At 46.6% G+C, this 16,151-nt stretch overlaps 2 protein-coding genes across 2 annotated transcripts in view; one reads left to right on the top strand and one right to left on the bottom strand.

Moving 5' to 3' along the window:
- LOC142190613 (gastrula zinc finger protein XlCGF66.1-like) overlaps positions 1-16,151 on the top strand; it is a 410,056-nt gene that overhangs the window by 343,317 nt on the left and 50,588 nt on the right. The gene's annotated exons all lie outside the window — the stretch shown is intronic.
- The window catches only part of LOC142189887 (uncharacterized), a 167,275-nt gene that overhangs the window by 136,090 nt on the left and 15,034 nt on the right, over positions 1-16,151 (bottom strand). The window contains exons 4-7 of the mRNA XM_075262258.1: positions 5,232-5,323; positions 4,881-5,001; positions 3,587-3,848; positions 2,937-3,520 (exon numbers count right to left, since the gene is read on the bottom strand). Coding sequence (XP_075118359.1) covers positions 2,937-3,520; positions 3,587-3,848; positions 4,881-5,001; positions 5,232-5,323 — 1,059 coding nt within the window. The remainder of the gene's footprint in view (positions 1-2,936; positions 3,521-3,586; positions 3,849-4,880; positions 5,002-5,231; positions 5,324-16,151) is intronic.

Here is a 16,151-nt window from a genome sequence, read left to right as displayed (position 1 = left end):
TGCAGGCCTCTCTGCTATAATACTTCTGGTGTGAGTTGCTATTGAGATAGACGAGTTGTTTACCTTGCAGCTTTCTTGTGAGTGCTGGTGGATGAATCTGTGATGCTGCAAGTCTGGAGTTACGGGGTCTATAATCCTGGCTGTTGTAGCAGGCCACAGGCTTACACAGGGTGCTTGCAGATCTCTTATGGGTGCAGGAGGATGGATCTGAGCTGGAGCAGAGCTTGGATGAGAGGGTCTGTGGATCGGTTACAACTACTTTAGGCCGGGGATCCAGATGGAGCCCACCTGAGATAGCCACTGAAGCGAGGATGGAGGTGGCCGTAACACTGGAGGAACGGATCACTACCTCAGGGGAGTCAGGGAGTGCAGTCTTCTGGAGTATGGGCCCTAGACAGCTAGTATGTCCAGCAACCAGTGAATAAAATATAACTTTTACTTTATCAAAAAATAAAAAGGAAACATCTAGCATGCTCCAGGAACAAGACAGAAGAAAAAATATCAGCTTACGCGTTTCGGGACATGTTGTTGTGTCCCTTAGTCATAGCAGGTTGCTACTTTTTTTGTGAATGTTTGAACATTGTTGACCCTTTGCAGTCAGAGTTTTGTCCGATGCAACCATATCGGATCTACAATTGAGTCGGATGTAGCATTTATCTTTTGTATTTTCCTAGACAGCTAGGCCCGAAGAGAAGGTAGGCCGCAAATAACAAAGTTAGCCTAAGTGTGATGGAGCTGAGAAATATGCACACCGATGCTATCAGTGAGGCCGGGGGGAAAGCCTCTGGTGTGTTATGAGGTCTGATGGTTGCTGATGTCGCCTGTAATAATAAATTTTATTTATAGAGCGCCAACATATTCCGCAGCGCTGTACAATTTGTAGTGTTCAAATACAGAGAGAAAGATACATTACAAAGAAAATCATTTCACACATTGGGACTGAGGGCCCTGCTCGCAAGAGCTTACAATCTATGAGGTAGAGGGGGTGACACAAGAGGTAGCAGGGGCGGCATTGCTTATACAGAGGTCAGACACTTTTGTAATAGAGGTGACTGTCATTACACAAACTTAAAACTTTATGAGCCGTCAACAGTCGTGTCCTTTAACATGTGGTTGGAGCTTGGACCTATAAAGTTAGCCTGAGATAGCATCATATCATGTGGTGAAATGTGGGAGCGGGGACAGAGGAGGGTTACATTTTGGGGATTCTAATTATAGTACGGAAGGGTTTACATTAGAAATTGTGATAGGCCTGTCTGATAAGATGCGTCTTTAGTTTGCGTTTGAATCTGTAGAAATTGGGAGTTAATCTGATTGTCCGGGGTAGAGCATTCCAGAGAAGTGGTGCAGCTCGGGAGAAGTCTTGTATACGAGCGTGGGAGGTTCTGATAACAGAGGATGTAAGTGTTAGGTCATTGAGTGAATGGAGAACACGGGTTGGGCGTAGACAGAGATGAGGGAGGAAATGTAGGGAGGTGCGGCATTATGGAGAGCCTTGTGGATGAGAGTAATAACTTTATATTGTATTCTATAATGAATAGGCAGCCAATGTAGTGACTGGCACAGACCCGAGGCCTCGCTGTAGCATCTAGACTGATAGATGAGCCTGGCCGCTGCATTCAGAATAGATTGTAGAGGGGAGAGTTTAGTGAGGGGAAGACCCATTAGTAAGGAGTTACAGTAGTCAAGGCGAGAATGAATCAGAGAGACAATAAGTGTCTTTAGTGTATCTCTGGTAAAGAAGGGGCGTATTCTGGAGATGTTTTTGAGGTAGAGGTGACATGAACGTGCGAGTGATTCAATATGTGGGGTGAAGGAAAGGTCTGCGTCAAACATGACCCCGAGGCAGCGGGCCTGCTGCCTAGGAGTTATAGTAAGGCCTGAGACTACAATGGATATATCAGGGACAGATCTATTAGATGGGGAAACAGTAGTAGTTCAGTCTTGGAGAGATTTAGTTTCAGATTGAGCAAGGACATGATATTAGAGACAGCAGAGAGACAGCCACTGGTGTTCTGTATGACTGCAGGGGTGATGTCACGGGAAGATGTGTATAATTGGGTGTCATCAGCATAAAGATGGTATCTGAAGCCAAATCTGGCAATGATTTGTCCAATGGGGGCTGTGTAGAGAGAAAAGAGCAGGGGGCCTAGGACCGAGCCCTGAGGAACCCCAACAGCAAGGGAAAGAGGGGAAGAAACAGAGCCCGCAAATGATACACTGAATGTGCGGTCTGAGAGATAAAGAGGAGAACCTGAATATTGTGGATTTAGCTAGCTATGCCAGGAGCTACTGATGGATGCTTCCTTGCTCACTGATGGCTAGCCACGCCCCCCCCCCCATTACATTTAAATAAACAATTGAAATTAACTCAAAAAAATTGTGAATATAAGTTTAATGTTAATACATAGACGGCTCAATGCCATCAGGTTGAAAATCCACTTACATCCGCTTCTCTTCTGTGTGAATTCTTAGATGTCTAACAAGATGTGATTTCTGAGCAAAACATTTCCCACATTCTGGGCATGAATATGGCTTCTCTCCTGTGTGAATCTTTTGATGTTCAACAAGATATGATTTCTGAGAAAAATATTTTCCACATTCTGAGCATGAATATGGCTTCTCTCCTGTGTGAATCTTTTGATGTTTAACAAGAATTGATTTCCAAGCAAAACATTTCCCACATTCTGGACATAAATATGGTTTCTCTCTTGTGTGAATCTTTTGATGTTTAACAAGAATTGATTTCCAAGCAAAACATTTCCCACATTCTGGACATAAATATGGCTTCTCTCCTGTGTGAATCTTTTGATGTTCAACAAGATTTGATTTCTGAGAAAAACATTTCCCACATTCTGGGCATGAATATGGCTTCTCCCCTGTGTGAATCTTTTGATGGTCAACAAGGTTGGATTTAGAGATAAAACATTTCCCACATTCTGGGCATGAATATGGCTTCTCCCCTGTGTGAGTCTTTTGATGTTTAATAAGACTTGATTTCTGAGAAAAACATTTCCCACATTCTGGGCAAGAATATAGCTTCTCCCCCGTGTGAATCTTTTGATGCTCAACAAGGTTGGATTTAGAGATAAAACATTTCCCACATTGTGGACATGAATGTGGCTTCTCCCCTGTGTGAATCTTTTGATGTTCAACAAGACTTGATTTCTGAGCAAAACATTTCCCACATTCTGAGCATGAATATGGCTTCTCCCCTGTGTGAATCTTTTGATGCTTAACAAGGTCGTATTTAGAAAAGAAACATTTCCCACATTCTGGACATAAATATGGCTTCTCTCCTGTGTGAATCTTTTGATGTTCAACAAGATTTGATTTCTGAGTAAAACATTTCCCACATTCTGGGCATGAATATGGCTTCTCCCCTGTGTGAATCATTTGATGCTTAACAAGAGTTGATTTCTGAGCAAAACATTTCCCACATTCTGAGCATGAATATGGCTTCTCCCCTGTGTGAATCCTTTGATGCTCAACAAGGTTGGATTTAGAGATAAAACATTTCCTACATTCTGGACATGAATGTGGCTTCTCTCCTGTGTGAATCAATTGATGTTCAACAAGATGTGACTTACGAGCAAAACATTTCCTACATTCTGGGCATGAATATGGCTTCTCTCCTGTCTGAGTTCTCTGATATATAACGTCCCTTCTACATCTTTTATTTTGCATAACAGACTGTGATGAATTAGGAGAAAGATCTTTCTTCTCAAGAGCTGAGGGTATATCTGGGGTAATGACATGTTTTTCATATGGATCTTGTGTGATACCATGATCCTCTGCTTTATAATCTGTAGATATCAGATGTCCCACTGAGCTCCTGGTACAGTCATCTGACAAGAAGAAAACTGATATTACATTTATTGAATAACATAACCTTATACGTATATTCCCCACTGAGCTGCCACTGCCTGAGACACTTCAGACCGTGTGAAGAAGTGAAGTCAGTGGCACAGGCAGCAAACGACGGCAGCGCGGCCTACTTCATTAGTATTCACTGTGCTGAGACGGAGGTCAGTGATTGTGAATAGTAATGAAGCGGGGCAGGAGACGCCACCACTGCTCCAGGTCACCGTAGAGGTGAACACAATCCATGGCTGCTTAAATATGGCCACTTATGTGGAATAATACTGTAGGATGCCATAAATCTTACTGTATTACACCCCATACACACAATAGAATCCAAACCACATCTGCTGGATTTCCCAGCCTGAAGTCACCGCGGATCTGCTGTCCCACACAGTATGTAGTAGGGTCTGTGGAGTCACAAGGAAGCAGGGACTCCTAGCGGCATAAATCACTAAGATACGGGGAGTCCTGGTGTGTGGACAAAGTTCAGGCTGGGAAATGTGACTGATGTACAGACCAGATTTTCTAGTCCGGATTCCATAGTGTGATTGGGGTCTAAGTTGAGGTTTACACAGTGACATTTGTAGAAGCTGCTTCAGGAATTCAGAAAGATTTTTCCGCTTTACCAAATCAGCCCCCGAATCTCCATCAGATTCCTTACTGGCCAGGCGGGATTTTCCACCTCCCATTGATTTCCATGGAGCTCTGAGGTGGAATCTGCCTGAAGATCGAGCAGGAGGATTATTTTTCTGCTCCCTGAAATAATCTGCTATATAATTCTGGTAAATTCTGTCCCTTCACGAGAACTGAAATTTCCCTCGTTCACATCAATGTCAAGTCCATATTCCTGCTGTACGTTCTATTCTATACTACATTTATTACCCCCTATAGCGGTATCACATTTATATTCAGGTATTATTAGTATTTTACCTGAATCGGGGAACAACAAATAGTCTAAACAATGTCTGAATAGAATCAGTGACCCTTCTGTGCTTTATATAGTGGTGACTCCTCACCTGGGCGGTTCCCTGTAGGAATGTCCTCCTCACACTCCTCATCACCACTCACATAGGGCTCTTCCTTTATTCTCATAGACATAGCATTCATGTCACTCACATCTTTATCCTGATGGAAAATCTGTGAAACAAATAATGTAAAAGTCACCAGACAAATGGGGAAGTCACAGAGAATGTTCTAGATCATTAATCCGCATGAAGATGAAAGATGTCCTGACAGTAGTTGCAGGTCTGTGAGAAGCCGGATAAACATATTAGATGGCGGCTCAATGACACCGCCCATGTATATAACCATATAATACTGCTGGATACAACAAGACTGACCACAAGGACTTCACAGCCCGTCTACACATCATAGGGAATATCTCCATCTACCTGATCATCATCCTGTGGAAGAAGAGGACTGGGACATCTCTCCGGTGTTGTCCTCTTACTGGATCTACCTGTAGGAAACACAGACAGGGACTGAATTCATTCTGTACATACAAATAATGGAAGTCCATGTGTATATAGTCATGTCTATTACCTGCTGATGTGAGGGACTGGTGGTCCTCCATCATCACCTCCTTGTACAGATCCTTGTGTCCTTCTAAATACTCCCACTCCTCCATGGAGAAATAGACAGCGACATCCTGACACCTTATAGGAACCTGACAACACAATGATACAGTCATCACCCCGACCCCTCCAGTTACTGTATAATGTCCCAGCATTCCCAGCAGTGTCACCTCTCCAGTCAGCAGCTCCAGCATCTTGTGGGTGAGTTCTAGGATCTTCTGTCTATTGATCTCCTCCTGTATCAGGTGTTCTCCATATCCCTCATACACAGGAGCCTGACAGCGCCCACTAGAGGTCTTCTTCACTACTGTGTGATCCTGGTTATAGGGAGACACATTAATAAATCTCACTACATACATGTCCAGAGTCCATCACCTCTCCAATCATATCATCTGTTATTACTATAGATAAGAATGATGTCATGATGACATCATCAGAATCTTTCACCTCTCCAGTAAGCTGGTAGATGATCTCTAGGGTGAGATTTAATAGACTTTCCGCCATCTTGTTCCTGTCTCTTTCCATCCTTGATGGGACAATCAGGAATATTCTCTTCTATAGAAGATACTGAGAGGATTCTATATTGTAGGAACCTGAATGGAGAGAAGATGAGACAATGTAATCACTACACGGAATCCCATGGAATAAATAGAAGAGTTGAGTCCCATTATTATCACCACCTCCTACTTCTGACGTCGGCAGCGTGTAGCTCAGGAAGGGAGTGACTTGTTGTGGGCCGGCTTGGTGGGTATATAAGGTGTGTGATAGGCTGAACAGAATCTCATTGTTGTCTCGGGTAAAGGGGACGATTTATCAGAGTTGCACAAGGGATGATTATTGGCTGTCGGGCCAAGGGTGACAGTATTTCTCCAACAGCGCAGGTTGGGCGTCCATTACTGTCCATGTAATGCAGATACATATGGTGCTACAGAGGAGGGGGGGGGGGGAGGGAGTAGAACATGTGGCCAGTACTAGGGGGCGACACCGAGCCAAAAGTCTGACCATAGAAGAGACACGATAGTCTCTTCATCGTCACTATCGATTGCTGGTCAACAGAAACCACAGGAGATAACGGATGCTCCAGTGTTTGTGCATCAGGGAACTCATCTGTTACCTCTGGTGATTCAGGACGTGGTGGGACAGAGAAAGGGACAGTGAATGGAGCTGAAAACAGCTCCTGGGAGGTGGGAAAGGTGGGATTAGGTTGCTGGGAAGATTGGGCATGTTGTGAGGAAGGAGGAGCAGACTGTTGGGTAGGAGGAGGAGTTGAGGTAGAGGCTGACTGGCTGCTGGAGAATGTGCTGGAAGCATTGTCCGTCAGCCATTGTAACACCTCTTCCTGGTGCTCGGGCCTACTTAGGTTTGTACCCTGCAGCCTACTCAATGTGGTCATCAAGCCAGGGACTGTGGGGAAGCGCAATGCTTGCTGCCGCAGAGCTGCAGGCGCTGTTGGTTGAGCGTAGCCTTGCTCAACATCTGCATTTCCACGCCCCCGTCCTCTTGCGCTAGCCTTGCGCATTTTGGATGTACTATTCCCTTTTTGATGGTCTATACACCACAAAGAAAAGCTGTTTTCCAGCTCTATATGAACTTGTAAATACAATGGATTGCTTCTATATTTCCAGAAACAACAAAATTCAAGGCTTTTTTCAGCTCTATATGAAATAGTCACTGCTGTGGATTCTGGCTATTCTGTGTATATATGAAGTTGTATCTGTTCTGTATCCCTGTTTTCCACCGTCCGGGTAAAAGCTGGACTGATGTCCCTGTAGTGTATAGCTCTGGGAAGAGCTGTTGGTTTCTTTTTTAGTTATTCCCTGCCTATCTGAAGCTAATCGCTATCTAGCCCTCAGCAGATATGTTTCTCTCCCTATCTCTGATCACAAAAATGGCGAATAGGGCGACGGCCGTTCTTATAAATGGGAGGTCACATATTTTCGTCAGCCAATGGGTTTTATAAATTTTTTTCACTGCCTCCGTTGTCATAGTTCCTGTCCCATCTCCCCTGCGCAGTTATTGGTGCAAAAAAAAAGCGCCAGGGAAGGTGGGAGGGGATACGAATTTTTACTGCGTTTGCCACATGGTTCGATTGGAATTGGATACCTCGAACGGCCTGATGTTCAATCGAATACCTATTTGATTGAACGGCGTTCGCTCATCTCTAGTAAGGACTCCTCATGTAGCTTTGCTTGGTCATACATCTTACTGCGGATCCCAGGCACATCTTATTTCATGGCCATCACTATGTAATTCCAGTAATCTCTTAGGATCAGCCACTTCCTTTACTTACACTAATAGTGGCTTCTGGTTTTGCACTTCTGCTGATGTACCGGATGCCTTTCCATGTTGTTACCCCAATTGTTATTGTACACCCCCATATCGCCCCCGCACATGTACTGACTACATTTATGGTAAGTCCATCTATGACCCAGACGACCCCATTCCCATCTATCACACAACCTCATCCCCTATCAGCTTTACCCAACACTTAGATGTCACAGCTGCCGCTAAGACGAGACCTCCCCTCCCCCTCAGACAGGGCCCCCCAATTTACAGGGAGATTCACATTCTATTACTCACTTTGGGCGTCCATTAGTGTCCATGTAGTGCAGATACATACGGAGCTACAGAGGAGGGAGGAGAACATGTGGCCAGTACTAGGGGGCGACACCGAGCCAAAAGTCTGACCATAGAAGAGGCTGCAGCCTGGAAATGAGGGAGACTGAATGTATGAGAAGGGCTGAGAGCGAGCACTTACCTCCTCGGGTACAGCAGCCGTCTGCTCACAGGACCTGTGATGATGTCATAGGTGTGGGAGGAGTCACATGATCAGGTCCTGCTGTTATGGTTGCATCTACAATGGAGTTGCTCCTGGTAGGTATGATGTCACAGGAAGGGGCGTGGCCTCTCCCAGGAGGGCGGAGTCTCGGCCATCACTGCTCGGTGCTGTATAGAGGAAGCCGGAGCCGAGCACATGGAGATGGAGAAGAGAAAGCAGAGGGGATTGTAGCGTGGTAATGGAGGATGGAAGGGGAGAGAGAGGATTGTTCTACATAGGACTGCATGTTGGATGAGGCTGAGGGGAGCGAGTGATGTTGTTACATGGGACTGCATGTTGGTTGAGGCTGAGGGGAGCGAGTGATGTTATTACATGGGACTGCATATTGGATGAGGCTGAGGGGAGCGAGTGGTGTTGTTACATGGGACTGCATGTTGGATGAGGCTGAGGGGAGCGAGTGATGTAGTTACATGGGACTGCATGTTGGATGAGGCTGAGGGGAGCGAGTGATGTAGTTACATGGGACTGCATGTTGGATGAGGCTGAGGGGAGCGAGTGATGTAGTTACATGGGACTGCATGTTGGTTGAGGCTGAGGGGAGCGAGTGATGTAGTTACATGGGACTGCATGTTGGATGAGGCTGAGGGGAGCGAGTGATGTAGTTACATGGGACTGCATGTTGGATGAGGCTGAGGGGAGCGAGTGATGTAGTTACATGGGACTGCATGTTGGATGAGGCTGAGGGGAGCGAGTGATGTAGTTACATAGGACTGCATGTTGGATGAGGCTAAGGGGAGAGAGTGATGTAGTTACATAGGACTGCATATTGGATAAGGCTAAGGGGGGAGTAATGTAGTTACATGGGACTGCATGTTGGATGAGGCTGAAAAGAGTGATGCTTTACATGGGACTGTATCCCAGAGGGTCTGGGGGATTGGATTGATGTTTAGGGTGGTATAGGAGTCGTTGGCATGGAGGGAGATGGGGTCCTTTGGGTGTTTTTGGCATTTAAGGGGGCGCAGGAGATCATTGGGGGTACTGCTGCATCTAAGGGGGGGAGGCAGTGGCGTGCACAGTATTACAAGCCCAGCAGTGTGTCCTCCCACAGTATTATATGCCCAGCAGTGCCCCCCCCCATATACAGTATTATATGCCCAGCAGTGCCCCCCCCATATACAGTATTATATGCCCAGCAGTGCCCCCCCCCCATATACAGTATTATATGCCCAGCAGTGCCCCCTCCCCCATATACAGTATTATATGATCCCAACAGCCCCCCTCCGGTGATATTATTCTACACTGCGGTCTCCTCAGAGTATAATAATCGGAGGCCCAGGGTAGGTGAATAAAAATAACAAACACTAATACTCGCCTCGCCTTTCCTGGCTCCGGCTGTCTTCAGCATCTTCCTGACGTCTCTGTTGAGGCCTGTGATTGGTCCTCAGCAGTCACGTTGGGGGGGGGGGGGGGCACTGATGTCATTACGCCGCTGCGCTCCATCTGACTGCTGGGGTCTAATCTCAGGCCTCAGTCACATGATGGAAGACGCCGGAGAGGACGCAGAGAGGTGAGTATATCTATTTATAATTTTAAGTCACCTCCCCTGGGCTAGTATCTATTGAAAAAGGGCCTGGCAACATGCCGCTGCCCCTTCTCATTTACAATATATATAGTGGTCGGGAAACCAGGCTTTCCCCGACCGCTGTCACATAGTGGTACTGGACCCCAACTATCTCCAGCTGGCTGCTGGCCCCGTGTCTCACCGGGCCTGGTCACGATCATTACACCCCTGGCAGTGGGTCTTTGAGGTACTGCTGGTATCTAATGGGGGGCACGGGGTCTTTGGGATACTGTTGGCATCTAAGAAGGGGCAGGGGCCCTTGGGGTGCTGCTGGCATCTAAAAGAGAAGGACAGGGATCTTTGGTGTGCTTCTAAAGGGGGGCAGGGTTCCTTACTGCTGGCATCTAAAGGGGGGGGGGGGGTCAGGGGCGCAGTTGGCATCTGAAGGAGTGCATGGGTCCCGTGGATGCTGCTAGCATCTAAGTGGGCAGGGGTCCTTGGGATGCTGCTGGCATCTGAAGATAGGTAGGGGTCCTCAAGGTGCTGCTGGCATAAAGGGGGAGGTCCTTAGGGTGCTATTGGCATCTAAGGGGGATGCTGTTGGCATGGACAGGGGGAAGGTGTCCCTGGCGTGCTTCTGGCAACTAAAAGGGGCGGAGACCCTGGGGTGCCATCGACATCTAATTATGTAGGCATGCATCCTTGGTGTGCTTGGGCATCTACGGGGGGGGGGGGTGGAGTCCTTGGGGTACTGCTGGCATCTAATGGAGGAGCAAATGTCCCTGGGGTGCTGCTTGCATGTAATGGTGGGCAGGGTCCCTGGGGGGGAGGGGGGCTGCTGTATGCGTTTGTGTGGGATCCCAGGGGTATTGAGTTTGTGTGTTGGGTTCCTGGGGCACTACTTGTGTGTGAGAGGGAGTTCTGGAGGTGATCCCCAGGGTGCTGCCACCTGTGTCCGTGTTTGGAGGTCCCTGGGATGCTACCTGTGTGTGTGAGGTGGTGCTGGTGGTGGCCCCTTGGGTACTTCCACCTGTGGGCATGTGGCGGAGGTTCCGAGGTACTGCTTTGTAGTGTTTAGGTCATTTGGGTGCTGCCTTCATGTAAATGGGGGATTCCTGCAGTGCTGCTTGTATGTGGGTGGGGGATGTTGATGGGCTCTGAGATGCTTCCACCGGCGTGTGTTTGGGGGTGCTGCGTGTGTGTTGGAGGGGTCCGGCACCTGTGGTGTTGCCACTAGAGATGAGCGAACACTGTTCGGATCAGCCGATCCGAACAGCACGCTCCCATAGAAATGAATAGAAGCACCTGTGACGCTGACTTTGCCGGCCGGCCGGCGTCACAGGTGCTCCCATTCATTTCTATGGGAGCATGCTGTTCGGATCGGCTGATCCATCTGTAGCCTAAGAGGGGCATGGGGGCTGCCGTCTGTATGCTAGGGGAAATCCAGGACCTGGGGGCTGCCTCCTGTGTGAGCTGTATGCATAAATACTCTGCACTGCTCACTCTCCAACCCTGCAGTGATCACTAGCACCAAACTGATGGTCATTGCTGTATAAAGAGGTTACTCACAATGCAGGGACTCGTTCAGAGAAGGCAGAGTCCCTGCACTAGATGGGGGCGAATATTAAGACATTACTTGTCTGTGTGTCATAACCGAGTGTAAACCCTTGACCAGGGGTCCTCAAACTTTTTAAATGGTGGGCCAGGTCACTGTCCCTCGGACTATTGGAGGGCCGGAATATAGTTTAAAGGGATTCTACCATTAAAATCACATTTTTTCTCAATAACACATAGGAATAGCCTTAAGAAAGCCGCCTCTTCTCCTACCTTTCGATTTCTTCTTTGCCCCGCCGTTTGGTTAAAATTCCGTTTTCTGTCGGTATGCAAATGAGTTATCTTGCAGCACTGGGGGCATCCCCAATGCTGTGAGAGAACTCTCCAGCGCCGCCTCCAACTTCTTCTGGAACATCGTCTTTATGCGTCTTCTGGTGCAGGCAGAGCCGACTGAGCATGCCCACAGGCCACAAGAAAATGGCCGCTTACTTACTGTGCAGGCGGCCATTTTTCTTGTGGCCGCGGGCATGTGCAGTCGGCTCTGAGCGAGGCCCAAGGCGTACAAGTTTCACCGCCTGCGCCGGAAGAAGACGCATGAAGATGACGTTCCAGAAGAAGATAGAGGCGGCGCTGGAGAGTTCTCTCGCAGCATTGGGGACGCTCCCAGTGCTGCAAGAGAACTCATTTGCATACCGACAGAAAACAGAATTTTAACTGAACGGTGGCGCGGAGAAGAATAGCCTTTCTTAAGGCTTTCTATTCTGATGTGTCAACGACAAAAACAGTTTTTAATGGTAGAATCCCTTTAAAGCTGACCCAGCGGAATGCAGACACCAAACACAAGTGTGAGCGCCCCCTGAGGTGTTATTAATCCTACAGTAAGATATTATAGTGCTTACTTCAGGGGGCACAGATAGGGTCTGGGATCCAGGAAGTCAGCAGGCACTAAACCAAACTAGTGAGGTGGCTTTGCCCACTGTAATTTGGGCTGCCTCAGGTCAGGTTACGTTGCTATATAATTGACTATACCGGGCCAGGCCATGGAGACAGCGCGCTTCACTTTACTGATTGGAGGGCACCACTCCTGATGTCTGCGCGATCTGCTCTGTCTCCGGTGTCCGAGAGACATGAGTATCCAGAAGCATAAACGCCTACATCTCCAGGGCGAGCAGTTTTTAGATGGGGCCCTTCAGGACTTGGGCATGTGGTTGGGTTACGCTGTACTTCTGTGTGCAATGAAACGCATGGGAGATGGGAAGTGGCTGTGAAGAGGCGCATGATGGTGCAGGCAACAAGGGTGGATGGTGGTGAACTCCCCAAAATGTCAGAGACAGATATGTAGGTGTCCAGGCTGGTGGTCTGGCCTGCAGCACCAGCACTGTAAACAGTGGAAGTGGCAGTGTCGGCAACACCGGGCGACGATTGTCCTGTGTTTGCTCTCTCCCACTGAGCCCAATTTTACTTGATCTGCATCACTCCTCTCCCTCCCCCCTTTTTTTATAATATGATGGACCTTATAGGTCACTTTATTATGGACCTTTGTAAACCGCCACCACCTCTAGTAACTGAGGATGAATAGTTCCTATTCATTGTTGAATCCATTTGATTTGTGATCTTTGTATTTTGATTTTATATAACAACTTTAAATGTTTTGTACATTCTTTTAGTGAATATGTATACCCTTTGCTGTGTATTATTTATTTTAAGCAACCCCAGTTCTTTGCACTTGAGAAAGGGCAATCGTATGCCCGAAACGCGTTGTGTTTCTGAACTAATAAACGATTGAAATCTATTGGACGAGTGGAGCGCAGATCCTTCTTTTGGTCCTTCTATTTATTGTTCTCACCATCGGTGGCGGAAATATCTGCTGCTGCTATCCACCCAGGGAGGGAGCCCCCTGTAATTGGTTCCTAGGCGCTATAAGTAGTTGTGAATTTCTCACAACTTCTCCAGGTGAGAGTCCTATGTACTACTAAATTGTCATCTCTCACCTGTCATACTACACTAGATACGGCTCGGTGCTGTTCTTTCTTCTTTTTGTACCTCCCTACGTTTCCTCCCTTATCTCTGTCTACCGCCCAACCCGTGTTCTCCGCTCACTCAATGACCTAACACTTACATCCTCTGTTATCAGAACCTCCCACGCTCGTATACAAGACTTCTCCCGAGCTGCACCACTTCTCTGGAATGCTCTACCCCGGACAATCAGATTAACTCCCAATTTCTACAGTTTCAAACGCAAACTAAAGACACATCTTATCAGGCAGGCCTATCCCAATTCCTAATGTAAACCCTTCTGTACTGTCATTAGAATACCCAAAATCTAACCCTCCTCTGTCCCCGCTCCCACATTTCCCCACGTGATACGATGCCATTTCAGGCTAACTCTATATGTCCAAGTTCCATCCACATGTTAAAGGTCACGACAGGTGACGGCTCATAAAGTTTTATGTTTGTGTAATGACAGTCACCTCTATTACAAAAGTGTCTGACCTCTGTATAAGCAATGCCGCCCCTGCTACCTCTTGTGTCACCCCCTCTACCTCATAGATTGTAAGCTCTTGCGAGCAGGGCCCTCAGTCCCATTGTGTGAAATGACTTTCTTTGTAATGTATCTTTCTCTCTGTATTTGAACACTACAAATTGTACAGCGCTGCGGAATATGTTGGCGCTATAAAAATAAAATGTGTTATTATTATATATCTTTTATCAGGATCCAGTCTCCTGGTTTCACCGTATTCATTTCAGTTACTGGTTCTTTATGATTTAGGTTTTTGTTTTTTTTTAAGGTAGATTGTGAGCCCCGTATATGTGAGCCCTCACAATGTACATTTTATTTCCCCTATTAGTATGTCTTTGGAGTACTGGAGGAAATCCACGCAAACTCCTTGCAGATGTTTTGTCCTTGGCAGGATTTGAACCCAGGACTCCAGCGCTGTAATCCTGCCATACTAGCCACTGAGCCACCGTGTTGCCCCCTATGGTTTAGTATTTTTACCATATAGTCAGCCAAGGTCTGGTCAACATCCTCATCTGATTTAGTAAAAGGTCTAAGCTGTGGAATCACATAAGGTCTACCATATGTATATGACAAATAGGCAGCGTATAAATGAGTGGACCCGTATATACAGTATATATATAATGTTGTCAAGTGAACTTTTCCATCAAGATATTAATACTAATTACCTGCAAAACCAGGACTGGTAGAAAATGTTCTAAAGAAATTACTACTAGGACCGGAATATTCATATTCTTTCATATTGATATCTTTTAAGATAAATGTGCGCATTGTAACGTGTCATTCTAAAATCTGACAATCTGTATTTAGCAATTTCCTATTGTGAGGTTGTGGCCGACCAGGAAGATCACGTTATTCCTAAAATGTTCCCCATTATCCCTGTAGATTCTCTCTATATCAAATCTAGGTAGGACTTCTTCTACTAATGCTTTAGCTCCTGTTATTACATCTGGACGAGCAGTTGGAAAAACTTCCATCCATTGTGTAAATGCTCAATAATTCCCAGTTAGTATTTCTTTCCTTCATATCTGCGGAGTTCTATAAGGTCCATGGAAATATGTTGGAATAAAAACTGCGGCTGAGGAAACGGACTCTTATGGTCTTATACACAGTTCAGTCACATTAATTTCACCACCTGTCAAAATCCAGAATAACCACCTTTGGCAGAGCGGACCGCTGCGAGACGTGCAGGAAGAGAGGGGATGTTGTGATGATGGTCACTGGGATGTTGAGCCATGCCGACTCCAGTGCCATGGCCAGCTGCGCTAGGTTACACGGTTAAGCATCCATGCTGCGAACAACCCGATCTAGGTGGTCCCATAGATTCTCGATTGGGTTCAAGTCCAGGGAATTTGCTGGCCAAGGGAGTACGGTAAACTCATCCTGGTGCTCCTCGACCACGCACGTACTCTGCAAGCTTTATGACATGTCGCATTGTCCTGCTGCTAGATGCCATCATCCTGAGGAAAAAAGTTTGCATGTAGGGGTGAACATGGTCCGCAAGGATAGATGCATACTTGTGTTGATCCATCATGCCTTCCACAATGATGAGTGCACTCAGATGGCTGATGACACGCGCCTTCTGCCATTGGTTATTTAACGTTGACGTCAAAAGTAGGCGGTGGTTACATTAATATGACTGGCCTGTGTATTACCTTGTGGACTGTGATTTACACATATAGCACAGGATAAACAAATTTTTTTTAGAATAATTAGTGAACCCGTATGCTGTGAACACCTTATATAATACCTAGACCCGTATGCTGCGACCATTTATATAATACCTAGACCCGTACGCTCCGAACACCTTAGATATAATACCTAGCCCCGTACGCTGTGAACACCTTATATAATACCTAGACCCGTATGCTGCGACCATTTATATAATACCTAGACCCGTATGCTCCGAACACCTTAGATATAATACCTAGACCCGTACGCTGCGACCACTTTATATAATACCTAGACCCGTACGCTGTGAACACCTTATATAATACCTAGGCCCGTACGCTGCGACCACTTTATATAATACCTAGGCCCGTACGCTGCGAACACCTTATATATAATACCTAGCCCCGTACGCTGTGAACACCTTATATAATACCTAGACCCGTATGCTGCGACCACTTTATATAATACCTAGGCCCGTACGCTCTGAACACATTAGATATAATACCTAGACCCGTACGCTGTGAACACCTTATATAATACCTAGGCCCGTACGCTCTGAACACATTAGATATAATACCTAGACCCGTACGCTGTGAACACCTTATATAATACCTAGACCCGTATGCTGTG

The sequence above is a fragment of the Leptodactylus fuscus genome, chromosome 1, assembly GCF_031893055.1.
Source record: "Leptodactylus fuscus isolate aLepFus1 chromosome 1, aLepFus1.hap2, whole genome shotgun sequence".
Classification (NCBI taxonomy): Eukaryota; Metazoa; Chordata; class Amphibia; order Anura; family Leptodactylidae; genus Leptodactylus; species Leptodactylus fuscus.
Note: the sequence above shows the minus strand (reverse complement) of the source record. Positions and strands in the feature narration are given on the sequence as shown.